This window comes from Bos indicus x Bos taurus, chromosome 5 (genome assembly GCF_003369695.1).
Source record: "Bos indicus x Bos taurus breed Angus x Brahman F1 hybrid chromosome 5, Bos_hybrid_MaternalHap_v2.0, whole genome shotgun sequence".
Lineage (NCBI taxonomy): Eukaryota > Metazoa > Chordata > Mammalia > Artiodactyla > Bovidae > Bos > Bos indicus x Bos taurus.
In genome coordinates, this window is record NC_040080.1 from 36,791,275 (window position 1) to 36,815,150 (window position 23,876).

The 23,876-nt window shown below is 38.5% G+C and overlaps 1 protein-coding gene across 1 annotated transcript in view; it reads right to left on the reverse strand.

Moving 5' to 3' along the window:
* ITPR2 (inositol 1,4,5-trisphosphate receptor type 2) overlaps nt 1–23,876 on the reverse strand; it is a 589,478-nt gene that overhangs the window by 176,351 nt on the left and 389,251 nt on the right. The window contains exons 38-43 of the mRNA XM_027541575.1: nt 14,498–14,606; nt 13,624–13,811; nt 7,758–7,941; nt 6,804–7,060; nt 3,373–3,573; nt 892–1,002 (exon numbers count right to left, since the gene is read on the reverse strand). Of these exons, the coding sequence (XP_027397376.1) occupies nt 892–1,002; nt 3,373–3,573; nt 6,804–7,060; nt 7,758–7,941; nt 13,624–13,811; nt 14,498–14,606 (1,050 nt within the window). The remainder of the gene's footprint in view (nt 1–891; nt 1,003–3,372; nt 3,574–6,803; nt 7,061–7,757; nt 7,942–13,623; nt 13,812–14,497; nt 14,607–23,876) is intronic.

A 23,876-nucleotide genomic window follows, 5' to 3' on the forward strand; every position in this document is an offset into this window, starting at 1 on the left:
ACCTAACATATGCAGTCTTTAAAAATTCATCTCAATTGAATATCATGTCTTTTTATTTGAAACTATATAGTTTCTTGTGTATATTCACTTATCTATTTCCATTTGAACAAAAAGTTGAAGAAATTTTTTTCAAAATGCCATTGTGCTCCTGACTTCTGATAAATGGAACTGCTATAAAGTATGCACATGATTTAAGCTAAAGCAACTTCTCAAAGGGGGCTTCCCTGGTGGCTCAGCGGTAAAGAATCCGCCTGCAATGCAGGAGATACTGGTTCAGACCCTGGGTCAGGAAGACCCCAGGGAGAAGGAAATAGCAACCCATTCCAGTATTCTTGTCTGGAAAATCCCATGGACAGAGAACATGGGGTTGCAAAAGAGCTGGACACGTCTTAGCAACTAACCAAAAACTTCTCAAAGGAAGCTTGAAAATGGCTTACCGTATTGGGGAAAAAATTAAAATTCTAATATAAAAGAAAACAACTTTTAGAAAATAGATATAAAGCCAAAACGGAGCCCTCTTCTACCATAGTTTCATTAATTGTGACTTGTTAGATAGAATTCTATAGTCAAGATGAATTAAAAACATATGGCATAGTGAATGTTCAGCATCTTATGTTCCTCTATATAATGAAAAATAGAAAAGAAAAGCAGTGAAACAAAGTGACTGCTTAAAAATACTTCCAGTAAGATATCCTCAAATTTTATTTGACACTTTATCAGCAATTCAGTGCTCACTGTGCTTTTACTATCCCTTTCTGTCAATTCATTACTTGAAAATATGATGATACCTTGCTTTTTAGAAGACCTACTTGAACATTTAAAGTCAACTCTGAAAGTGAGTTTTATATAGAGAATGTCACTTTCCCCTTCCCCGCAGTGGGTTTACTTTACCTTTAGTTGGAGCACCAGGTCCATTCGATATTTACCAAGAGGGTTTATGTCATTTAGAATCAAAGCAATGATGATATCAATTCCATTAGATTCATGAGTAGCAATACATGTCTAGAAAACAAAGTATTTTTAAAATAAGTCTATTTACAACACAAGAGCACTAGAGGCCATGACATAAAATAACAGAATCACCTCAGCTTTTTGCCCTTTAAAATGCAATTAAGATTTAACTTTGAGATTAAGTCTAATATAAGTCAAAGATTTAATTTTATATATTCTTTTACATAGAGTCTATTATTTGATTAGTGTTAATTAAATGACTTGTATGAAGAACACAGAGAAAGACATTGTATGAAACAGGTATCTTTTCAGGCGAACCATTTTTGTAGAATTTCAAAAAACAATGGTTAAGTAAAACACTCGGTCTATAAATTTTTATATGTCCTTCATTAGAGAAATTCTTTAAATTTAGAATTTTAAGATCTGATCAATTTTAAGAGAATATTCCTATTTATAAAAACCTTAGGCCCAAGGTTGGTAAGTCAACTTTATCTGTAATGATGTGGCATCTTCATTTCTCTGCTATTTAATGCTAAATGAGTAACAATCTATGCTGTTGACTGTGCTGGGAATACGGTCACCTCCTGATATTTCAGACATCGTGTCAATTATGCTGGTTGAGAGAAAAGGTCAGCAGATTCCTTAAACTTAAGCAATTTATAGAGGAATCTGACTTGGGAAAAGTTTATAAAGTACCCTGAGAGATAAATGTCAGTATTTTGAAGGTTAGGGCCTACCGTGCTAGGACTCTGAATTTAATTCATTTTATACAACTCGAAAATTGGAAACTCATGGGTTGGAATTTGTGGAACTACATCTTACCATGCAGGACCCAGAGTCAAAGGGGTTTGAAAAATTGAAACCCAGGTAAGATAAACGAGGAAGAATAAAATCAAGGTAATTCTGAAAGGATTGTTATTTTTCAGGATGGGCTTCATTTCTCTTTTCACACAAGGAAATTTTTACTCCCCTGACACCAAGGAGAGGTATCTTCCGTTCATCTACATTTCCTGAGGTTCTTCTGATCATGACAATGGTTGCTTGACTTAGAGGAAATCAATTTGTGGATCATTTCTGAAATTTGCTAGCATTTTTCCTTCCTTCCACATATTTCCAGAGCACGAGGTTCACAGTAAGCTTATTTTTAGAGTATATGGGATTCATGCTGTATTATTATTAATTTCTGTTTTTAGCTAACTTGATTCAGTAACTTTCAAAACTTAGTTTCATTTTCTTAAAAAACCAAGAGTGGAAAATACATGCTTTCTATTATAGATTTACTTTATTTTAACCAACAACAAAATGAAGTCTTTGAATCTGCATATATTTCCTTAACTTAAAATCAATAGTTAGGTTTTCTTATATTATTGCCCTGGAAGAGTGAAATATAAGACAGAGCAAAATCCACAAACTCTTTCACCATATCACATGCATATTACAGGGCGTAAAGATCCCCATAACAAGCTACTTATGCCAATAATTGTCATGTTTTTGTTCTGCATACCTATGTATGTACATATATGTGTGTGTACTTTGCACATATATGTCATATAATATGCAATAGAAAAGCAATTACTTTTCAACATTTCTTTTCTGTATCAAGCACTGACATTTGGTCTCAGTGGCTTCTTTAAAATTTTTATCCAGAAATGTTTGTGATTTGAAAATTGTTCCTTCCAGGGTGGATCCATGCTTGTGATGGTAGCTCCATAACACCTGTGTGGATGCGGAGTCAATAAACTCCAGGCTGCCCTCCGCCCTTTACCAACCCAAGTATTCCATCTTCTACTCCCTCTCTGTGTCTGTGATATCCAAGAAAATGAAATCAGAGACAAACATTCTGGAAGAGGGAGTCGAAACTTTGCCCTGGAAAATGTTATGCAGTCAAAAGTGCACTGTTTAGACTCAACCACAAGTCCTGAGTTTTAAGAATGGCCCTACAACTTAAGAGATTCCATTACTCTGGGACCCTGAACATCACTTAATTTCTGAGTCACAATCTAGCTATAAGCAAAATGGGAGCAATATGACCTATTTGCTACATTTACTGTCAATATAAAGATGGTAATATACACAACCCACTGCAGTGGAGCCCAAGAAGCCAAAGGGAGCCAATGCCACAAATCCTGGAGAGACTGACTAAAGACGAAAACTGATCAATGATGAAAAAATATATTGTACTCTGATTTTTATCTGGGATGTTTTCATGGGAATTTCCTTTTACAGTGAAATTAAATTAAAATATGGCATAGTATTTGCTAGTCCATAATTCAGTCTTTGTATGCTTTGTTAGGAAAGTAAAAATATCTGGCAAAGTAAAAGAAAGATCTTTCAAATGCACACAAAGCTTGGCTCTTTCACCAAGTTGATCCTTTGGCTAACTGGTCGGAATAATTTTCATGAAGGACTGCTTTCAGTTACCTGATTTTCATGGCATGGACCTTGGCAATACTCAGTCAAGCTCTCCAGAGTCTGGTTGACCAGCACTACATTCTTCTCGTTGATGTAGAGACCCAAGAGTCCCAGGCCTCCTGTTGTACTTCCACAAATGCAATCCAAAAACTGAAGGGTCTCACAGACAAGGTTGTAATTGGTTTTGTTGTTTTGATTCCTCAGGAAGTGCTAAACAGAAAAAAAATATACCCAAGGCATTAAAAAAAAAAATCACCATGCTAAATGTTTTCAGTTTTCTCTCTATGGGTGTTTTTTCAACCCAAGAGGATCCCCATGGCAATGTGGAACGGACCTGCCCTTTATAACGAAGTATTCACATTTATTACATTTCTCTTGGGATTAAGAAAAGAGAGATATATTTTTCAAGCATCTATATTTATCAATACAGTTCATAAAAAACATTTCTCAATGTCATTATCTTAAAACTATATACAAAGGGCAAAAATAATTAAGCAGCAGGTAAGGAGAAAAGAAAAAGGAAACCAGAAGTTAATTAGGGAAAGAAGCAATTGAATAGTCAACCAAGCAATCCCTTATACATAGTGCAGCTTCAAATGATACAACCACTGCGAAGGGCAACTTGGAGGACCTGTCAATATTTTGAGTATCAGACAACTACAAAGAGACCCAGAGCACACCGCTTGTAACAGCCCCACTGAAAATCACACCATACCAATCACAGTGGGACCAATTTAACGAATAATTGTATATCCAAACACTGGAATACTTAGAAGCTGTAAGAATGAGGTACTTCAGGGGGCTTTCCTGGTGATTCAATCATTGGGAATCTTCCTTGCAGTGCAAGAGATGCAGGTTTGATTCCTGGTCAGGGAAGTAAGATCCCACATGCAGTGGAGTAACGAAGCCCGCATTGCCTGTATGCTCCAGAGCCTGCCCACCACAACTAAAAGATTTCTATGATACAGTGAAGATCCTGTGTGCAACTAAGCCTCAATGCAGCCAAATAAATAAACAACTACTTAAAGAAAAATGACGTACTTCAATATGTACTGACATAAATATAATTTAGTAATAGTTTAGTATAAACTTAGTAATAATTAATCTAGTAACTGTTGTTATTCAGTCACTAGGTCATGTCCAACTCTTTGAGACACCATGGACTACAAGTGGTGGGCTTCACTGCCTTCATCATCTTCCAGAGCTTGCTCAAACTCATGTCTGTTGAGTTGGTGATGCCATCCAACCATGTCATCCTCTGTCGTCCCCTTCTCCTGCCTTCAATCTTTCCCAGCACTGGGGTCTTTTCCAATGAGTTGGCTCTTCCCATCAGGTAGCCAAAGAACTATCATTTCAGCACCAGTCCTTCCCATGAATATTCAGGGTTGATTTTCTTTAGGATTGATTGTTTTGATTTCCTTGCTGTCCAAGGGACTCTCAAGAGTCTTCTCCAACACCACAGTGCAAAAGCATCAATTCTTTGGCACTCAGCTTTCTTTACGGTCCAACTCTCACATCCATACATGGCTACTGGAAAAACCATATCTTTGACTAGATGGACCTTTGTTAGCAAAGGGATGTCTCTGCTTTTTGGACCTTTGTTGGCAAAGGGATGTCTCTCCTTTTTAAGATACTCTCTAGGTTTGTCATAGCTTTTCTTCCAAGGTGAAAGCATCTTTTAATTTCATGGCTGCAGTCACTGTTCAGTGATTTTGGAGTCCAAGAAAATGAAGTATGTCACTGTTTCATTTTCCCCCCATCTATTTGCCATGAAACGATGAGACCCAATGCCATGATCTTACTTTTTTGAATGTTGAGTTTTAAGCCAGCTTTGTCACTCTCTTCTATCACTCTCATCAAGACGTTCTTTAGTTCCTCTTTGCTTTCTGCCATTAGTGTGGTATCATGTGCATATCTGAGGTAGTTGATATTTCTCCTGGCAATCTTGATTTCAGCTTGTGAGTTACCTAGCCCAGCATGTCACATGATGTGTTCTACATGTAAGTTAAATAAGTAGGGTGACAATATACAGCCTTGACGTATTCCTTTCCCAATTCTGAACCAATCTGTTGTCCCATGGAAGGTTCTATCTGTTGCTTCTTGACGTGCATGCAGGTTTCTCAGGAGGCAGGTAAAATGGTCTCATATTCCCACCTTTTAAACAATTTTCCACAGTTTGCTGTGATCCACAGTCAAAGGCTTTAGCGCAGTCAATAAAGCAGAAGTAGATGTTGTTTTTTTGGAATTCCCTTGCTTTTCCTATGATCTAACAGATGTTTGCAATTTGGTAAGGTAACTACTAAAGGGCTTCCCAGGTAACGCTAGTGGTAAAGAGTCCACCTGCCAATGCAGGAGACGCAAGAGACATGGGTTCAGTCCTTGGGTCAGGAAGATTCCCTGGAGGAGGAAATGTCACCCCACTCCAGTATTCTTGCTTGGAAAATTCCATGGGCAGAGGAGCCTGTTGGGCTACAGTCCATCGGGCCACAAAGAGTCAGATACAAGTTGGCAACTGAGCACACACACACGGGATTAACAAACACACACTACCATATATAAAATAGGGCTTCCCTGGTGGTTCAGGTGGTAAAGAATCTGCCTGAAATGTGGAAGACCCAGGTTTGATCCTTGGGTCAGGAAGATGCTCTGGAGAAGGGAATGGGTACCCTCTCCAGTATTCTTGCCTGGAGAATTCCATGGAAGACGAGCCTGCTGGGCAACAGTCCAAGGAGTCACAAAGAGTCGGACGTGACTGGGCAACTAACACTTTCACTTCCACATATAAAATAGATAAACATTAAGGATTTACTGTATAGCACTGGAAACTATACAATATCTTGTAATAATCTTTAATGGAAAATAATTTTTAAAGATGTGTGTGTATGTATATATATATATTAAAAAAACGGAATCATTTTGCTGTAGTCCTGATACTAACACAATATTGTAAATCAATTAAACTTCAAAAGCAAGAAAATCCTCTTCCATATTAATCTGTTTATAATAAAAACATATATAAACTGTCTATAATAGACATATATTAACTCTGTTTATAATAAAATATAAAGATACTCTGTATCCTCATTCAAGAAATATGAACTGAGCTGGCAATGATGAAGGCCCTCCAAGTCTTACAAAACCCTGAAAGGTACAGATGAAGCAAAACTGACCTTATTGAACAAATCTGAGAGTCCTAAGGTTAGATGATACCCACTGAGACTGAAGAGATGTGAGTTGAGGATGCAAAGAATGATACTGTAGGAATGCATAAAGGAATTTTCTTCTCATTTTTCTTCACCCAGATACCAAAATTTCTTCCCATTTCAGAAAAGCACTATTGTTCTTATTCTCTCTCCAAAACGACTTATTAGTTTTATCTGAATTTAATCACTAACATCATAGGCTGGATGCTCAGCTCTCACACAAAACAGAACAAGTACCTGCAGCTCCCGGTTATGATTCTCACAGAGTAACTGCAGAAACCTCAAAATCGGCTGCATGATGGCAATGGCAGGGCTCATTGTGACTTCCTCGGTGGACCTGTCCTCGGCATTTCCTGCTTCAGGTCCTGCACACATGATGTCTATTTCTGGATCCATTTCTCTTCTGTATACACAGTATGCTTTGGATGTGGCCGAAGAAGCTTCTGTTAACTGCCCTTTCATTCCCTCTTTTAAATGTAATGATGAATCCCTTACTGAAAATAAAGCAGTACTCTTACATTTATGAATTAACTTCCATTTGCTAATTAAAAAAAGACAGTTACCCAAATTCTCTAACAATTGGATTTCAAATCACCTGACAAGAGGTGCAACAACTTTTCCCAAAAGATTCTGAAAGAGCAACCAAAAAATTAAATATGCACTGGGATATTTTTTAAAAAAGATCTTAATGCTTAGTCCATTTTAGAAGGGCTCCTGTCTTTTTGATAAATATAAAATTAAGAGCTCCTAAATACAAGAAAGTGATAAAATAGTACAAAGTTCAAAATATTTATACAATTTGTTTTTACTCTCCTGATGACTTTGTTATTTCAAATTCCAAGAATCTTTCATAGAGTTTAGTGCTATAATTCTGGTTCTTACAGTTTACATTTCATGAGCATTCAGAAGGGATGGGTAGTTGTTTTTTACCAAGAATTTCACGATGAAATCAAATATTTTCATGTCACTAGTTGCTTTGCACTGATAATTCTTTGTTTGAGGCTGACCCCACAGAGCTGTTTGAAGGTCAATACCGTGACCACAATAATTCAAGGACAGTGTTCCATACACAGAGGCACAAGTGGCATAATTAGACTAAGGTAAGTGAGATGACAAGATAAATGAGCTCTAAAAATTGTGTTACCCTCTTTTCTCTTACTCATTCTCCCAAATACTCAATTAGTCCTTTACCTCTCATCCGTGGGCCAGATGTCATCAGTTCTGTGTCATCATCCCTTTTCTTGTTACCTAAGTCGATGGTGTTAACTGTCACTGTTGATCTTATCTCTTTCTGAGCAGCCTTCATTCGGTCGTAGAGAACTTTGAAGAATTTTTCTGATTTTTTTTGTTCATGTAACTGCTGGTAGAAGGAATACTGCAAGAAAACGTATTTTAAGACACCGACCCCCAAGGGTGTTTGAAATAAACATAAGCATTATGGATAAAAGCCCGTATTTAATGTGCTGCTCATGATTATTTCATAAACTGACAGCTTTACCAGTCTCCTATACTATTTACTGTGTCCTAATAATAGCTTATATTTGCTTAGTACTTTTCACTAAAATTCAACATAATTTTATGTTATTGAAGTCACCTTTAGAGATTATTTGTTTTAAAATCTCATAAGAACACTCTAAGAGTGGTATGCAAAGAGCTCTTTGATTTTTATATTATTACGAAGTCATGTTTTGTGCAGTACTATGTATTGAGGTCCTACTGTGTTCCAGGCCCCATGCTGTGAAGTGACAGAACACTCAGGAAAAATAGCTACAGATCCTGCCTTCACGACTCTGTAATCTAGATTGGAAAACCACCACTAATTCTGTGATCATCCTGGTAAATGTGAGCCTACAAAGTTATTTTTCTCTTTACCTAAATTATGTATATTTAATTTAGACTGGGTTACCATGGCAGCCTCACTCACAGGAACCCACTGATAAGTAGGCACTAAGTCCCTCGGGTATTTTATTAGCTACATTGCTTTGCACAGGATCTAGGACAAGCCCACCATAAAACGCATGAAGTGAACTCTTTCACAATCAATAACGATGTGGAAAGGATTCAACAGTCAAAGTATGATAAAAACACATCTCTGGAAATAACGAACCTTGAGATCATTTGCCCTAATCATTGTCTGCTTGGAGAAGTATCGAGAAGAGGTATGAGTTAGGAAACGTGATATGCTCTGGACAAGAAAATTTAAGTTATTAAGACTAAAACCACGGGACAGACACAACACAAAGAGAAATACAGTAAAAATAATTAATAAAGATAGTAATTCCAGTCACTGTACTGATATGAGAAGAGTTATATAAACTTGATAAGAGACAAGGGGAAGAAAACATCTGAAGAAATAATGACTTCCAGATCAAGTAGAATTGACTATAATCCAATAGAGTAGACAATTTTGGGGAGTTTGGTTCTTGCAGATACCCCTTCTGAAAGAGTGCCTGAAACCATGACTCACAGGTCCTGGGACCTGCAGGTGCGAGTCTGTCTAATGACATCAGGCCTGGAAATGGATACCTGTCTTGAAATTTCTACTGTGGGTGATGCACATTCTCAAAGCATTTTCATAAAGTCTTACAAGTCGGTTTCATACCTACAAGGGGGAAGCACTAGGCAGAGGGCTAGCAACAATTCAAGAAAGCAGGCCAAAAAGCCACAGTAACCATAGCAACCACAGTGAAACCATCAAGCTGGTCCTATTAATTCAGAGGATAAAGGCAGATTTCAGAGACCTCTGTGGTCCCATAAATTACTCTTATGCTTGAACCTTAATATTTTCAATATAATGGCATTAGAAAGCAGAAAGGGATTCCTATATATTAATGAAGAAGTTATAGAACATTGTGGTTCTATTAACACAAAGTTTTCTAATTTTTATTGTTCCTTGACATGTATTATCTCATTGATTCTTTCAGGACAACTGTGTGATGAACAGAACGTGCTTATTTCATTTTATATATCAATAAAATAAAGTTTGGTGAATGTAAATGACTTTCCCAATATTATATAACAGTAATAGAGATAGGATTTAAATCTAGATTCTCTGACTCTAAATCACTATATAAAATGACCCTTTAAGCTCAAAATAACAAATGATTTACATGGACTTTTAAAAACTAGAAAGGAAATCAATCCTGAATATTCACTGGAGGGACTGATGCTGAGGCTGAGGCTCCAATACTTTAGCCACCTTATGTGAAGAACTGACTCATTAGAAAAGACCCTGATGCTGGGAAAGATTGAGGGCAGGAGGAGAAGCGGGTAACAGAGGATGAGATAGTTGAATAGTATTTCCGACTCATGAGTTTGAAGCTTTGTGAGATGGTGAAGGACAGGGAAGCCTGGCATGCTGCAGTCCCTGGGGTCGCAAAGAATTAGACACAACTGAGTGACTGAACAAAAACAACAACAAAGCTGAACACTATGATTTTAATAAAGATAAATAGTATGCTTTTATAATATATATATAATCTCAAGAGCTAGCATAACAATTCAATCCCTCACAAAGGTACAGGTTTTGGTTAGGAAACCACCTCCATAAGCTTCAGAGTATAAGGGGAAACTCCTTGTTTTTTTTCAGGAGCCAAGGTGATAGATAAACAGTTCCATATAGTAGAGGAAGGACTTTCCCCCAAGAAGGATGGAGGGTGACTAGAAATGAGAGGGTAGAGAAGAGAAATGAAATGAGGACCCAGAGAGATGAAGTAATACTAGGGTGATCAGTCAGTGAAACTTCCCAGGAGTGAGTAGACAGAAGGATATTTTAGAAAGGACATTTTAAAATATTTATTATTTATTAGCTGCATCATATGGGGTCTTCTGTTGTGGCGTGCAGGCTTAGTTGCTTCGCAGCATGTAGGATCTTAGTTCAACCACCAGAAATCTCTGGTGGTTGCATGACCTCTGCATTGCAAGTTGGATTCTTAACCAGAGGACCACCAAGAAAGTCCTGAAAGGAGATGTTTATAGCAGTTAAGAGCACAGACACTGGAGCTTGTCTGCATGGGCTCCAATCCTAGCTTGATTTCTAACCAGCCATGTGAGCTTATGTGTATCTCAGATTCTTCTTTGGTAAGATGAGACAGGACTCAAGTTCCTGCACAGGTTGTTGTGAGGATAAATCAAGCTAATACACAGAAAGCACTAAGAAGAGTGCCCAGTATTTAGGAGGCATTAAGGAAAGTTTTGACCAACCTAGATAGCATATTCAAAAGCAGAGACATTACTTTGCCAACAAAGGTCCGTCTAGTCAAGGCTATGGTCTTTCCTGTGGTCATGTATGGATGTGAGAGTTGGACTGTGAAGAAGGCTGAACGCCAAAGAATTAATGCTTTTGAACTGTGGTGTTGGAGAAGACTCTTGAGAGTCCCTTGGACTGCAAGGAGATCCAACCAGTCCATTCTGAAGGAGATCAGCCCTGGGATTTCTTTGGAAGGAATGATGCTGAAGCTGAAACTCCAATACTTTGGCCACCTCATGCGAAGAGTTGACTCATTGGAAAAGACTCTGATGCTGGGAGGGATTGGGGGCAGGAGGAGAAGGGGACGACAGAGGATGAGATGGCTGGATGGCATCACTGACTCGATGGACGTGAGTCTGAGTGAACACTGGGAGTTGGTGATGGGCAGGGAGGCCTGGCGTGCTGCGATTCATGGGGTTGCAAAGAGTCGGACACAACTGAGCGACTGAACTGAACTGAACTGATTCTCATGGTTGCTATTATTAGTGTACAATTTGAAATTATAATTTAACCATCTTCTTTCTCCTCCCCTCAACCAATTTTTAATTAAGTACATTTAAACATATAAATTGATTTATGTAGCTAAGAGGGTAAAACTTAAGAAAGGGCATCAGATCCCTAATTCAGGACTACAGAAGCTGGGTGTCAAGACAATCCCTGAACTAAGTAAGCAAGACAACAGTGGCCAATGAGACAATTAGAATATAAATCCCCCTGGATTTTGACAGAAGTCTTGGGGAGGGTAAGCATTCCAGCTGACCTCGGTTAGACCTCTTAGGGGCAGGAGCACACAGTTGACATCTGGGTTACACAATAATGTAGATAAGCGAGAAATCTGGATAGTGTAAGGCTGGTAAACAAGACTGTCATAACCCATTTAAAAGATTTTCATAAACAAAAATCACCAAATTCTATTTCGTCAAGTATTTGTCAAATGGCTATAAGCTGTAGATACGAAGAACAAGACATGATCCCCTTACTTTAAAGAAGATGACATTTAACTGGAGAAACAGAATATCATATCGGTAACAACCAAGCAAAGCAGCACAGGAAAAATGCCAAGTGAGCATCCAAGAAGCAAATGTCATGGGAGCTCAGATAAAGAAGTGGTCCCAAAGGCCACAGCCAAATAGTGAAGACTTTGTGACTAGAAATGGACTTGGACCACTCATTCATAGGGATGTTCACTTCCGATTATTTACTGAATCCCTAGGCTGGGCCAGACGTGCTGCCAGAAACAAGGGATGTGACGATGGAAAACATGTGGTCTCAACCTCTAAGGATTCATAATTCACTAGACAGAGCCTGCTGTACTCATGAAGAGGCACACACACACACAAAAATGTAGAAATGCTACTGCAGATATCTGCAGGACACAGCAGAAGCATAGAGTCACTAGTGGACAGAAGGCTTCCCAGAGAAGTTCATGAGCTGAGTCCTCAAAGAGGAGAAAGTGACACGAGAAATGGCACAGCACATCTGAGGAGCTATAAAGAGCTTAGTACAGCTGGTGCACAAGAGAAAGGATGGAGGCGGGGAGAGATGGAGTAAGAACGGAGAGTTAGAAAACTTGAAGAGACTAGATCATGAAGGAGCATTTGCCTTTATAGAGGAAAGTGACTGACGTTAAGCAGGAGAATAATATGTGTTTTGGAAAGATATCTTTAGAAACAACATGATTTTTTTTTCATGCTTAATAAGACATGGTGTCTACTTGCCATGAATAGGGAAAATAGATTCTGGAATTTCCAATTAGTTGTTTGCCTTCCTGACCAAGGCAAACCTGGAAATACCTGGTTGGTGAGTGGCGGGGCTGGGAGGAGGAAGCCTGTTCCCTGGGAACACGTCCCAGCTCTCAGGATCACACAGTGAGCTCTGCCTTTAGGTGTGGGGAAGTTCAGGGGCAACTTGGCAGGAGTTTCTAAGTCACGTGTGCACCTTCGGGAAATAGTGGTGTGATCCTACATGAGGTGAGCATACTGCTCACTGGAGTGGAGCACTGAATAGATGAACGATGACTCTCAAGTCACCCCTCCTGAGCTGAATGAGTAAACAGAACAAGAAAAGAAGGAATGATTCTTCTCTCCCCACAACAGGGAAAGCTTCACCTACTCAGCGGCAGCAGGGTAACAAGCACCGGCAGATTTGGGGAAGGAGGAACAGAAGAGTTCTCAGTTTCTAAAAAAGTAACTGAGATGCATGGTGAATATTATCAGAACTTGTTTTAATGTCAAATACTGTATGAGGAATTTATATATATATTACCTCATTTAACAAATGCACTTAATTCCTTTTTTTACATATAATTCTTGGATAAGTCAAAATGTCCTTATCTGCTTAGTCAGCCTAAAATTTCCCTAAGCAAATGAGAATTTCTGGAATGTTCTGCTTCACTGAGTAATTTGCAAAGTTCTGCTTCCCAGGTGGTTCAGTGGTAAAGAACCCATCTGCCAATGCCAAGAGACTTGGGTTCAATCTCTGGATCAGGAAGATCCCCTGGAGAAGGAAAAGGCAACTCATGCCAGTATTCTTGCCTGACAACTCCCATGGACAGAGGAGTCTGGTAGGGTACAGTCCAGGGAGTTGCAGAAGAGTCTAACGAGACTTTGTGACTAAACAACAACAATGTACTTACTACAGCAAATCAAAACATTTATAAGGAAAATGTGATACAAAGTTGTTGTGGGATTTTTTTCTTTTTGAGATAGTCATGAGAAACTTCAAGAAAAATCATTACTTTCCAAGACAAAGAAGTAAGAAATACAAAATAACCAAATGTAACCAATGACAATGATTGTAAGCAGGTACCTGAGTTTGTGTGTTTCCTCCTTCCAGCAAGGCAATGCCAAGTAAGATGCCTTCTGAAAAAATTCTGTCATTTTTGGTATTCACTATAACATCGATGACAAGTTCAGATGCACCTTCTTTATCCAGGAGACACTGAATATCTGACATGGATATCCCCATCTTATCTGAATCTTGCCCAGAAAAGCTTCCTGTGATTAGGAAAAATAAATAAGTAAACCTTTGTTGAAAGGCTCAAATTTGTTTCATGAACCCAAAATCATACAAAAGGTTTTTAATGTGCTTTATACTTATTTTTCCAGTTTTATTGAGATATAATTGATATATAACATCATACAAGTTTAAGGTGCACAACATTAATAATTTGATAGATGTATATACTGCAAAATGATGACTACAATAAGATTAAATTCACCATCTCATAAAGTTAATTTGTATTCCTTGTGATGAGAACTTTTAGCACCTATTTTCTCAGCAACTTTCAAATATGCAATACAGTACTGTTACCAACGGTCATCATGTTGTATATTACAGTCCCAAGATTGCTTTATTTAACTGAAAGTTTGTTCCTTTTGACCACTTCCACTTAATTTCTCTACTCCCCACTCTCTGCATCCGGCAACCACAAATCTGATCTCTGTTTCGCTGAGTTTGGAGTTTTAGATCACGTGTATAAACTGATTCTTGCACTTAGCATCATGCCCTGAGGCCCATCCTAGATGACACAAGTGGCAGGGTTTCCTCTTTGCTATGGCTGATGGTGCTTTTTAAATGAACCTTTTCATATTTGTGCTATTTTTAAGAAAAACACTAGAACAACACTGGCACACAGAGATGTTATTAGAATTTGAAAATAAAGGGAAAAATGATATCTTGCCTCCTCCTTGTGCAGTTTTGCAGTAGGTTCCAGAGAGGTGTCCATTTATAGAGACTCCGTAATCACCTTTAAAGTATCGATTCAGGAGGATTTTTCTTAATGTATTACCCTAATAATAAAAAGGATAAGAAAAATTTTATTGTTCCTTTTTCTAGTAAAAGGGAAGGTTATCAATACATTAAAATGCCACTTATAATGCATTTTATCGATGATGTTGAATATGGAAAAACTAATATTGTATAATATTTTCTAAGGCAAAAATCTGCCAATATTTCCCATGAAAATAACAAAAATGTTGCCTCTCCCAGAAATAAAGAATAAATATACAGTATTTTCAATAGAACAATACAGTCACAAACTCTATAAATTTAAAATTGCTTCAAAAGCTGAGGGTTCCAGTGTCGGTAAGAATATTCATGGTGTCTAAAGAAAACACGGGTTAATAAATAACCTAAGAATTGGAAAGGAAAAGCCTTCACTTAAATAGGCTCAGTAAAAAGAGCTAGACAAGTCCTAGGTATAGAGAAGGTGCTTAAAAAACTAAGCTTGAAAAAAAAATTAAGCTTGATAAGACAGAGTGAATTATATTTAAATTCTAAGAGCTTTATTCAGAAGACAGCGGGCAAAAGATAGTCTATCAAACACACAATTCAAAAATTCCTGCTTTCTACTGTTGATTGCTAATGAGGTTGACAGATAGTCATAAAGTAGTTGGTTGTTTGGATTTCCTCTTTCAGAAAGACTTTGTTTACCTGATTTTTTTCAGTTAGATTATTTCTTTCACTATCGACAAAAAGAAGTTCCTTATATATACTAACTTCTAGTCCTTTGTCAGTTATATATGTTGTACAGTCTTCTTGTTTATTACTCCTCTTTCACCACTTTTCTTTAACGAAAAGAGCTGTTTAATTTTAATGTAGGCACATTTATCAGTGTTTTCCACTAGTCTTGCGTTTTTGCGTTTTTGTTAGAAATTCTTTCCAACTGTGGTTCAGAAAGACATTTTCAAATATACTCTTTCAAAAGTTGAAAATTTTGCCTTTCACATTTAGATCTATACTCCAATTTGAATTGAATTTTGTGCCAGGTGAAAGGTAAGATCTTAATTTAATTTTTTCCATATTGACATCAATTGTTCCCACATAATTTACTGCAAAAATCATTTTTACCATTTATCATCAATAAACTTCTATCATATACCAAATTTTTCTGTCTTCAATTTTGTATAGATTACAAGAGATTTTTAAAATAGTATATTTTGCAATATAGTTGCTTGCATGAACAGAAGAAATATAGATAACTCCAAATCTTCCATTTTATTGGTTATGATTTGAACAGACAAGAGTACTTTTTAAAGTATCATGTAAGGTCTATAGATTTAAACTACTGACATTAACAGCACAACTGCAACGGTAAGGGCACTGTGGTCCAAAAGCTTATGCACTGGCTGCAGATCATGCAGCTAACAGGTGATAGACTAAGACCTGAACTCGACTCCTGACGGCAAAACGTGGCCATCGCCCCAGGCCAAGCCGCATGCCCGCTTCGCATGCCTCCCTTTCCTGCTGTGACACGTGACTCCACTGCACCTTCTCTCTCCCATGCTTTGGTTGTCCCTGTTTCTCCAGCCCTTCAGGCTTTGTCCTCAGTTCTCCAACTCTTGGCTCCCCACTCCCCATCAGCAACTTCTTCCAGCCCTTGCTTGTACAATCCCTTGGGCAGGTCTCACTGTCAAATGTGTCTCCTCCATCCTTGACCTGGTTCTCCAGAGCCTCTCCTTCTCTTTCCATCCACACTTCCTTATCTACAGCTGCAGGTTCTACTGGCAACTAAACTCAGCTTTTCACAATGGATTAATTCTTCTCTCTTCAATGTGTTTCTCTCTTAAGTGGAAGAAGTTCAACTGGTTTCAAGGCGATCACATCATTCTGATCTTTTACGCTCCAATGTCCCCCCAACTTGAAAATGATTTGTGAAAACCTATCCATTCTACTTTGTTCAACTGTTGGTTCCAAGAGTGTCTTCACAGATTATACTGTAACCCAACTGAACTCTGTGATGATTCCTCAACCACAGTTTTCTAGTCTTTCTCTTTGTTCATATCGTATTCTCAGTTTGAAAGCTCTTCTTTCGTCTTACTTATGGACATATCCTTGGAGGAGGACAGGGCAACCCACTCTAGTATTCTTGCCTGGAGAGTCCTGTGGACAGAGGAGCCTGGCAGGCCACAGTCCATGGAATCACAAAGTCAGACACAACTGAAGTGACTTATCACGCAGGCACGGACATATCCTATCTTCCCTCTTCACTCTACAAATATTCATTAAGAATCAACTGTATTTTAGGTACTATCTTAACTTTATAAGATATAACCCTCCTCTTAGACACAGGTGTAAAGAACAGACTTTTAGACTCAGTGGGAGAAGGAGAGTGTGGGATGATTTGAGAGAATAACATTGAAACATATGTATTACCATATGTAAAATAGATAACCAGTGACAGTTTGATGTATGATGCAGGGCACCCAAAGTCGGTGCTCTCTCTGTGACAACCCTGAGGGATAGAGTGGGGAGGGGGGTGGGAGGGGGATTCAGGATGGAGGGACACATGTATACCTATGGCCGATTCACACTGATGTATGGCAAAAACCATCAAAATACTGTAAAGTAATAATCCTCCAATTGAAATAAATGAAAAAATACAAATAATTTTTAAAAAATATAACCCTCCTCTCAAAGAATTTACAATAAGATCAGTTCCATATGAGAGGTCCATACTAAGACCTACGGAAGTGCTTAAGGGGGAATGGCTGACTCAGAAGAGGTTTCACATGGCAAACCTCCCCTGCTAACCCAGATGATCATCCCAGCAAAGCTGTCTTGTGCACAGTGTGGAACAAATGTCCTAAAGGTCACAGTGCCAAGAATTCCAACAGACACTCAGAGCATTACAGTGACTTTTATTTACTGACACTTAAAAATTTTAGAACACATCTAGTATTCCTCCCTATTTCATGCTTTCTTCATCTAAGATTTTTTCATATAGGGGTGCTATGAGTAAAGGTGATGACTAGTCTTAGAAGAGAAAGTGAGGTGTTAAGAGCTTATTCTACCAGTGAAGAGAACTCGACTCTCCCCTGTCAAACCAAAGTGGGGCACTTATAAAAGACACAAGAAACTAAAACTTCTCTTTTTATGTTGAAAAGAAAGCCTTTTGAGTTGAAATAACTTCATCTGGCCAAAGAATGATGCTTCCAAAAGGGTAGGAAAAACAAAATAAGACATTTTTTTGGAGTCAAATGGACTTTTTATCATGTATCTCATTACAGCAGAAGGAGATGCTACAAAAGACCTTTTTAGACCCATAAATTATAAGGTTCAAGTTGTAACCTGGGGAGAAAGATGTGAGAACACATTAACTGAAGTAATTTCTTTAAAGGGCAGCTCAGTTTGTCGTACTAATCATGATTCTCACCTCTACACATGAATGGATTGCTTCTCACTCAAACTCTGTAACATACAGTTGGCCTAGCTGTAATAAATAAAACTGACAAAAGTGAAAACACAGGACTGTTTTTCTTTTTTTATTGTATGGCTATTAATTAATTATTTTTTTGGCTGTGGCAGGCAGGATCTTAGTTCCCCAAACAGGGATCAAAGGTGCTCCCTGGCAGATGAAGTGCAGAGTTTTAACCACTGACTGCCAGGGAAGCCCTAGGACTGTTATTCTTGATATGGCACAAGTCACGGTCACCTCCTGGAAGAGAAACTGTTGTGAATGAAGCCCCAGGTCTACATGAATGAGCTTCCATTTTATTCTCTGTAAGAGTATTTTAACCCCATTACTCCAAGAACTCAACCAAGAGATAGAGAAACAATAGTTTTTTAAAGAAGAACTAGAGTGATCACGGTGGTGTGATCACTCACCTAGAGCCAGACATCCTGGAATGTGAAGTCAAGTGGGCCTTAGGAAGCATAACTACGAACAAAGCTAGTGGAGGTGATGGAATTCCAGTTGAGCTATTTCAAATCCTAAAAGATGATGCTGTGAAAGTGATATACTCAAAATGCCAGCAAATTTGGAAAACTCAGCAGTGGCCACAGGACTGGAAAAGGTCAGTTTTCATTCCAATCCCAAAGAAAGGCTATGCCAAAGAATGCTCAGACTCCTGCACAGTTGCACTCATTTCACACCCTAGTAAAGTAATGCTCAAAATTCTCCAAGCCAGGCTTCAGCAATATGTGAACTGTGAACTTCCAGATGTTCAAGCTGGTTTTAGAAAAGGCAGAGGAACCAGAGATCAAATTGCCAACATCTGCTGGATCATTGAAGAAGCAAGAGAGTTCCAGAAAAACATCAATTTCTGCTTTATTGACTATGCCAAAGCCTTTGACTATGTGGTTCACAGTAAACTGTGGAAAACTCTGAAAGAGATGGGAATACCAGATCACCTGACCTGCCTCTAGAGAAACCTGTATGGAGGTCAGGAAGCAACAGTTAGAACTGGACATGGAACAACAGACTGGTTCCAAATAGGAAAAGGAGTTCATCAAGGCTGTATATTATCACCCTGCTTATTTAACTTACATGCAGAGTACATCATGAGAAATGCTGGGCTGGAGGAAGCACAAGCTGGAATCAAGATGGCCAGGAGAAATATCAATAACCTCAAATATGCAGATGACACCACCCTTATGGCAGAAAGTGAGGAAGAACTAAAGAGCCTCTTGACGAAAGTGAAAGAGGAGAGTGAAAAAGTTGGCTTAAAGCTCAACACTCAGAAAACGAAGATCATGGCATCTGGTCCCATCACTTCATGGCAAATAGATGGGGAAACAGTGAAAACAGTGGCTGACTATTTTGGGGGACTCCAAAATCACTGTAGATGGTGACTGCTGCCATCAAATTAAAAGACACTCCTTGGAAGGAAAGTTATGACCAACCTAGACAACATATTTAAAAACAGAGATATTACTTTATTAACAAAGGTCCACCTAGTCAAGGCTATGGTTTTTCCAGTGGTCACGTATGGATGTAAGAGTTGGACTGTGAAGAAGGCTGAGCACCAAAGAATTGATGCTTTTGAACTGTGGTGTTGGAGAAGACTCTTGAGGGTCCCTTGGACTGCAAGGAGATCCAACCGGTCCATACTGAAGGAGATCAGCCCTGGGATTTCTTTGGAAGGAATGATGCTAAAGCTGAAACTCCAGTACTCTGGCCACCTGATGCAAAGAGCTGATTCATTTGGAAAGACCCTGATGTTGGGAAAGACTGAAGGCAGGAAGAGAAGGGGATGACAGAGGATGAGATGGTTAGCGGGCATCACCGACTCAATGGACGTGAGTCTGAGTGAACTCTGGGAGTTGGTGATGGACAGGGAGGCCTGGCATGCTGCAATTCATGGGGTCGCAAGAGTCGGACACGACTGAGTGACTGAACTGAACTAAGAAAGCTACATTTTACTCTCAGTTTTAAAAAATGCCCTTTATGTTGCTAGAAGAAGGAAGCTATTCAAAACCAATCAGAGAGCGGAAGAGTTTCATGGCAGATTAAAATATGCACCCTACCTGTCATTATTTCTAAATTATTTTCAGGCAGATAAAATGAAATTGCAGGTACTTACCAGATTCATAAACATCAAAATCCAATGAGCCACACTTTTGTTAACTAATTCCAGTCAAGTTAGAAGCATATGTTTTCTAACTATGTGAATTCAAAATGCCACAGAAAGGGGACATGGCTCCCTATATTTCTACTCTGGAGCCACACCGTCCGTGCTTCAGTCCCCTCTATGCCACATACTAATGGTATGTTTTAAGCAAGTTACTTCACTATACTATCCAGCACTCAGTCCTACAACTATCAAATGAAATGATCATAACACCCTTCAGGGGGCTTCTGCGATGTGGAAAATATGTAAAGTACTTAGAACAGTTTCCAGAACATAGTAAGTGCTCTGTAAGTTGTGTATAATTGATGCTGTCGCTGGTATTAATACCAGATCACAGAACAGTTTACAAATGACAAGGTGATTTTGTACATAGTCTCTCACTGTATACCAAACCATCCCATATACTAAGAAAATGGCAAAAATAATAAATGGTAAACTAAGTGAAAATCCTCATTCATCCACTATTAGTCAATCCTTGAAATTACATACCTGTGAGCTAATCTGCACATTACTTTGCCATTTAAAATGGACCTCCCAACTTGAACTAAATGGAAAAAATTCTATACTGGTTCCAATTCCACAGTTTTCAAAAAAAGCAAACCTTGGAACTAAACAGGGCTTCCCAGGTGACGCTTGTGGTAAATAACCCACCTGCCAATGTAGGTAGACGTAACAGACATGGATTCGATCCCTGAGTGGGGATGATCCCCTGAAAGAGGGCACAGCCACCCACTCCCGTATTCTGCCTAGAGAATCACATGGACAGAGGAACCTCACAAGCTAAGGTCCATAAGGTCACACAGAGTCAGACATGACTGAAGTGATTTAGCACGCACGCATGGGGCTAAACATGAATGAAGGATAGGCAGAGATGGAACAGGATTCTGTTTGTCTTAACTACCCTCATTTAAGACGGGAAAACTTCAGATATCGCTACATCACAAGTTTAGCAGACGACAGACATTTCTGTTGTCCAGTACTGAGTTCTGACTTGAAGGATGGGAGGCAAGTATTTCGCCTCAAACCTGTCTTGGGGCATTCTTGGTGGCCTTACAGTGTTGACAGCTTGGAGGCAAGTCATTTCCACATATTCCTTTAACTCAAAGTAACTATAGAATCAAGGTCAGAAATTATGGTGCCAGGATTATAAATAATAGTCTCAGAGCTATAATTGCCACAGCAGAAATTTGGGAAAGAACTAAAAGCATATTTTGAAAAGCATCCTAAAACTGAGAAGCTCAACTTCTGTACTTGCTCTTCAGCTTCCAAAATGAATTCCTGACTGAGCTCGCCATGGAAGGTGTCTTTATTGGGTTAGGCCAAGTAGCAAGGAATGTCCTTCCCTCTCTTTTCAATATCAGAGTCAATTCCAGGCCACAAGACACAGTTTTTAGCCAATGCCTTCATGTGAACACATCCCAGATGTGCTAAAGATAATGTAGCCAACATAACTAACAACCACCTTCTGAAATTGCAACAAAACATCTCCATAAAAAGAGAAGCCACAAGTTTGTGAAAATCTGAGAGGATGGGTTTTGCCCCGCCACTTCCTGTTGCATCAACTCTAATGGATCAAAAACTAAGAAGCTTAGAAATGACTGCTTTTCACAGATAGAAAGGATACCAAGTATGTATTAGTCTTAAAAAAGGACTAAAGATTTTCTTTGATTTTCAAGGAAGCCCAGCACTGTCTCATTAGGAGTTAGAAGCATTCGGAGTGAAGGGTTCAAGGATGTGATATTTGAGGGACCAAATCCACATTTGTTCCCATTTCCTTGGAAAAATCAGACACTGAAGTAACATTTTTCTACTGTGTGTAGTATCCTTAACATACCATCAAAATATGCCCCACAACCAGAATCCTAGAAAACTAAGTCCTCAAGTAGAAATTTAAAAAGCAATGAAAATTGCAAACTAAAGATGCTTAATTTATGGTTTCTCCTCCAGGACTAACAATTAGCTTCTAATCAGCTTGGATAAGATCTACAAGAAAGTGATTGTATGTTTCTGTACCCTCTGCATAGTTTTATTTTAACATTAAACTCGGTATTAGTCTAACTGGTGCTCTCCTAACCTTTCTGTTTAATGATAGTCTCTCTGATTAGATAGTTTTCCTCATTTGAATTCCAAGAGGTTAAAAGGCATATTTCTAATTTCAAATAAATTATTGCAACAGCTGTATCCTAATGGAATTACATTAAATGTGGCATTATAATCAACTACATCTTCAAGGAACTCCTTTGGGAAAATGTGGGCAAACTCCTATAATCTAGTTGTCTGATGGTTTAAATTTCTGGGTCACTGACTCCAAGGAATGTAAGCCAGTTCTTTCCCCTGATAATTTCCCCCCACTTTCTTAAGATAAGAAATACAAACTTCAACAGGAATAGTTATTATATACATTCACAGATACTCTTTATCAACATGATGACACAATCATGATAACCTTGAAAACATACTGATGTTTCAATAAATCTAGTAAAGGAGGTTATGAAAAATAAAAGAATGTAGAAAAATTTTAAAACCAATTATTCATACACCAGAATGACAGTCTATTTCCATCTCCTTTCTTCCCTTTTTTACTCCTTGTTAAGACATATTGTATTTCTACCATGTGTCAGGCACTAGGAAAGGGGCTGTGAAGAGCAATTCGGCAGCATATGCTAAAATAATTTTCAATATGTACAGCTGAAACACATGGCACTGTTTTTCAAAATAAATGTCACCAGACCATTTGATTCCTTTGTGAAATTTGAACATTTAAACAGTAAAGGATGATATTTAAACATTTAATGATGATACTGGAGGTAAGAGTGGCAAGTCATCATTCTGGGTTTATCATCTATCAACTGGCTCTAGAAAAACAAGGTTGCTAAGAACAGTGTTTTAGAGAATGAGTTTGTGCCCCATAACTAGTGAGAAGTAAAGGAAACTATTTATCTTCTCTGAGGTTTAATAAAAGCCTCTCAGTATTTGGTTTCCAGGAAGTACACAGACTGACATGAAACTCAACAGCATCGTACACCTCCTCACCCATTTTAATACAGGGTCTGTTTAAATTCTAAGGGTTGAGAACTTTTTCAACCCTTCACTCACAGTACTGAAAATGGATCTTTCTGCTTATAATGGTTCACTTTTCTGGGTAAGAAGTGTTCTTCTCATCTCCAGAACATAAAGAGCTGAGAGAAGAATAAATAAGCAAGTGACAAGCAGAGGAGCCTTAGATACCATTTCCCTATTGAAGCAAAACTCTTAGATTCACACATCATAAATCACTACCTCATAAAATTACACTCAAATGGCAGTGCATACAACCACTGAAGTTAAGCCCACAATCCCCTGGTAAAGAGTGCAGAAACTACCTGTTACTGAGAAAACGGAATCAATACGCTGCCGATGCAAGCATGAGCACTCACAGTGAAGACCGGGAAAAATGGAATTTCTTATGGTTAATTTCAAAGCTCCTGTAAAAGCTTTGTATACCTGAAGGATGACATGGCCAAGTATAGATCAATAAAGATTCAGCCTATGGAGGTCTCAGAGAACACAAGAGAACAAAGCAAGATGGGAGAGGAGATGGAAATAATTGAGAGACTTGAACTTGATCTGAACATGAAGTACAAGTGAAGAGTTTCCCTCTTGGACAATGGGAAGAATCATATCTGTTTTAGATCCTCCAGTGCTGTGATTCCTCTCATATTTCCACAA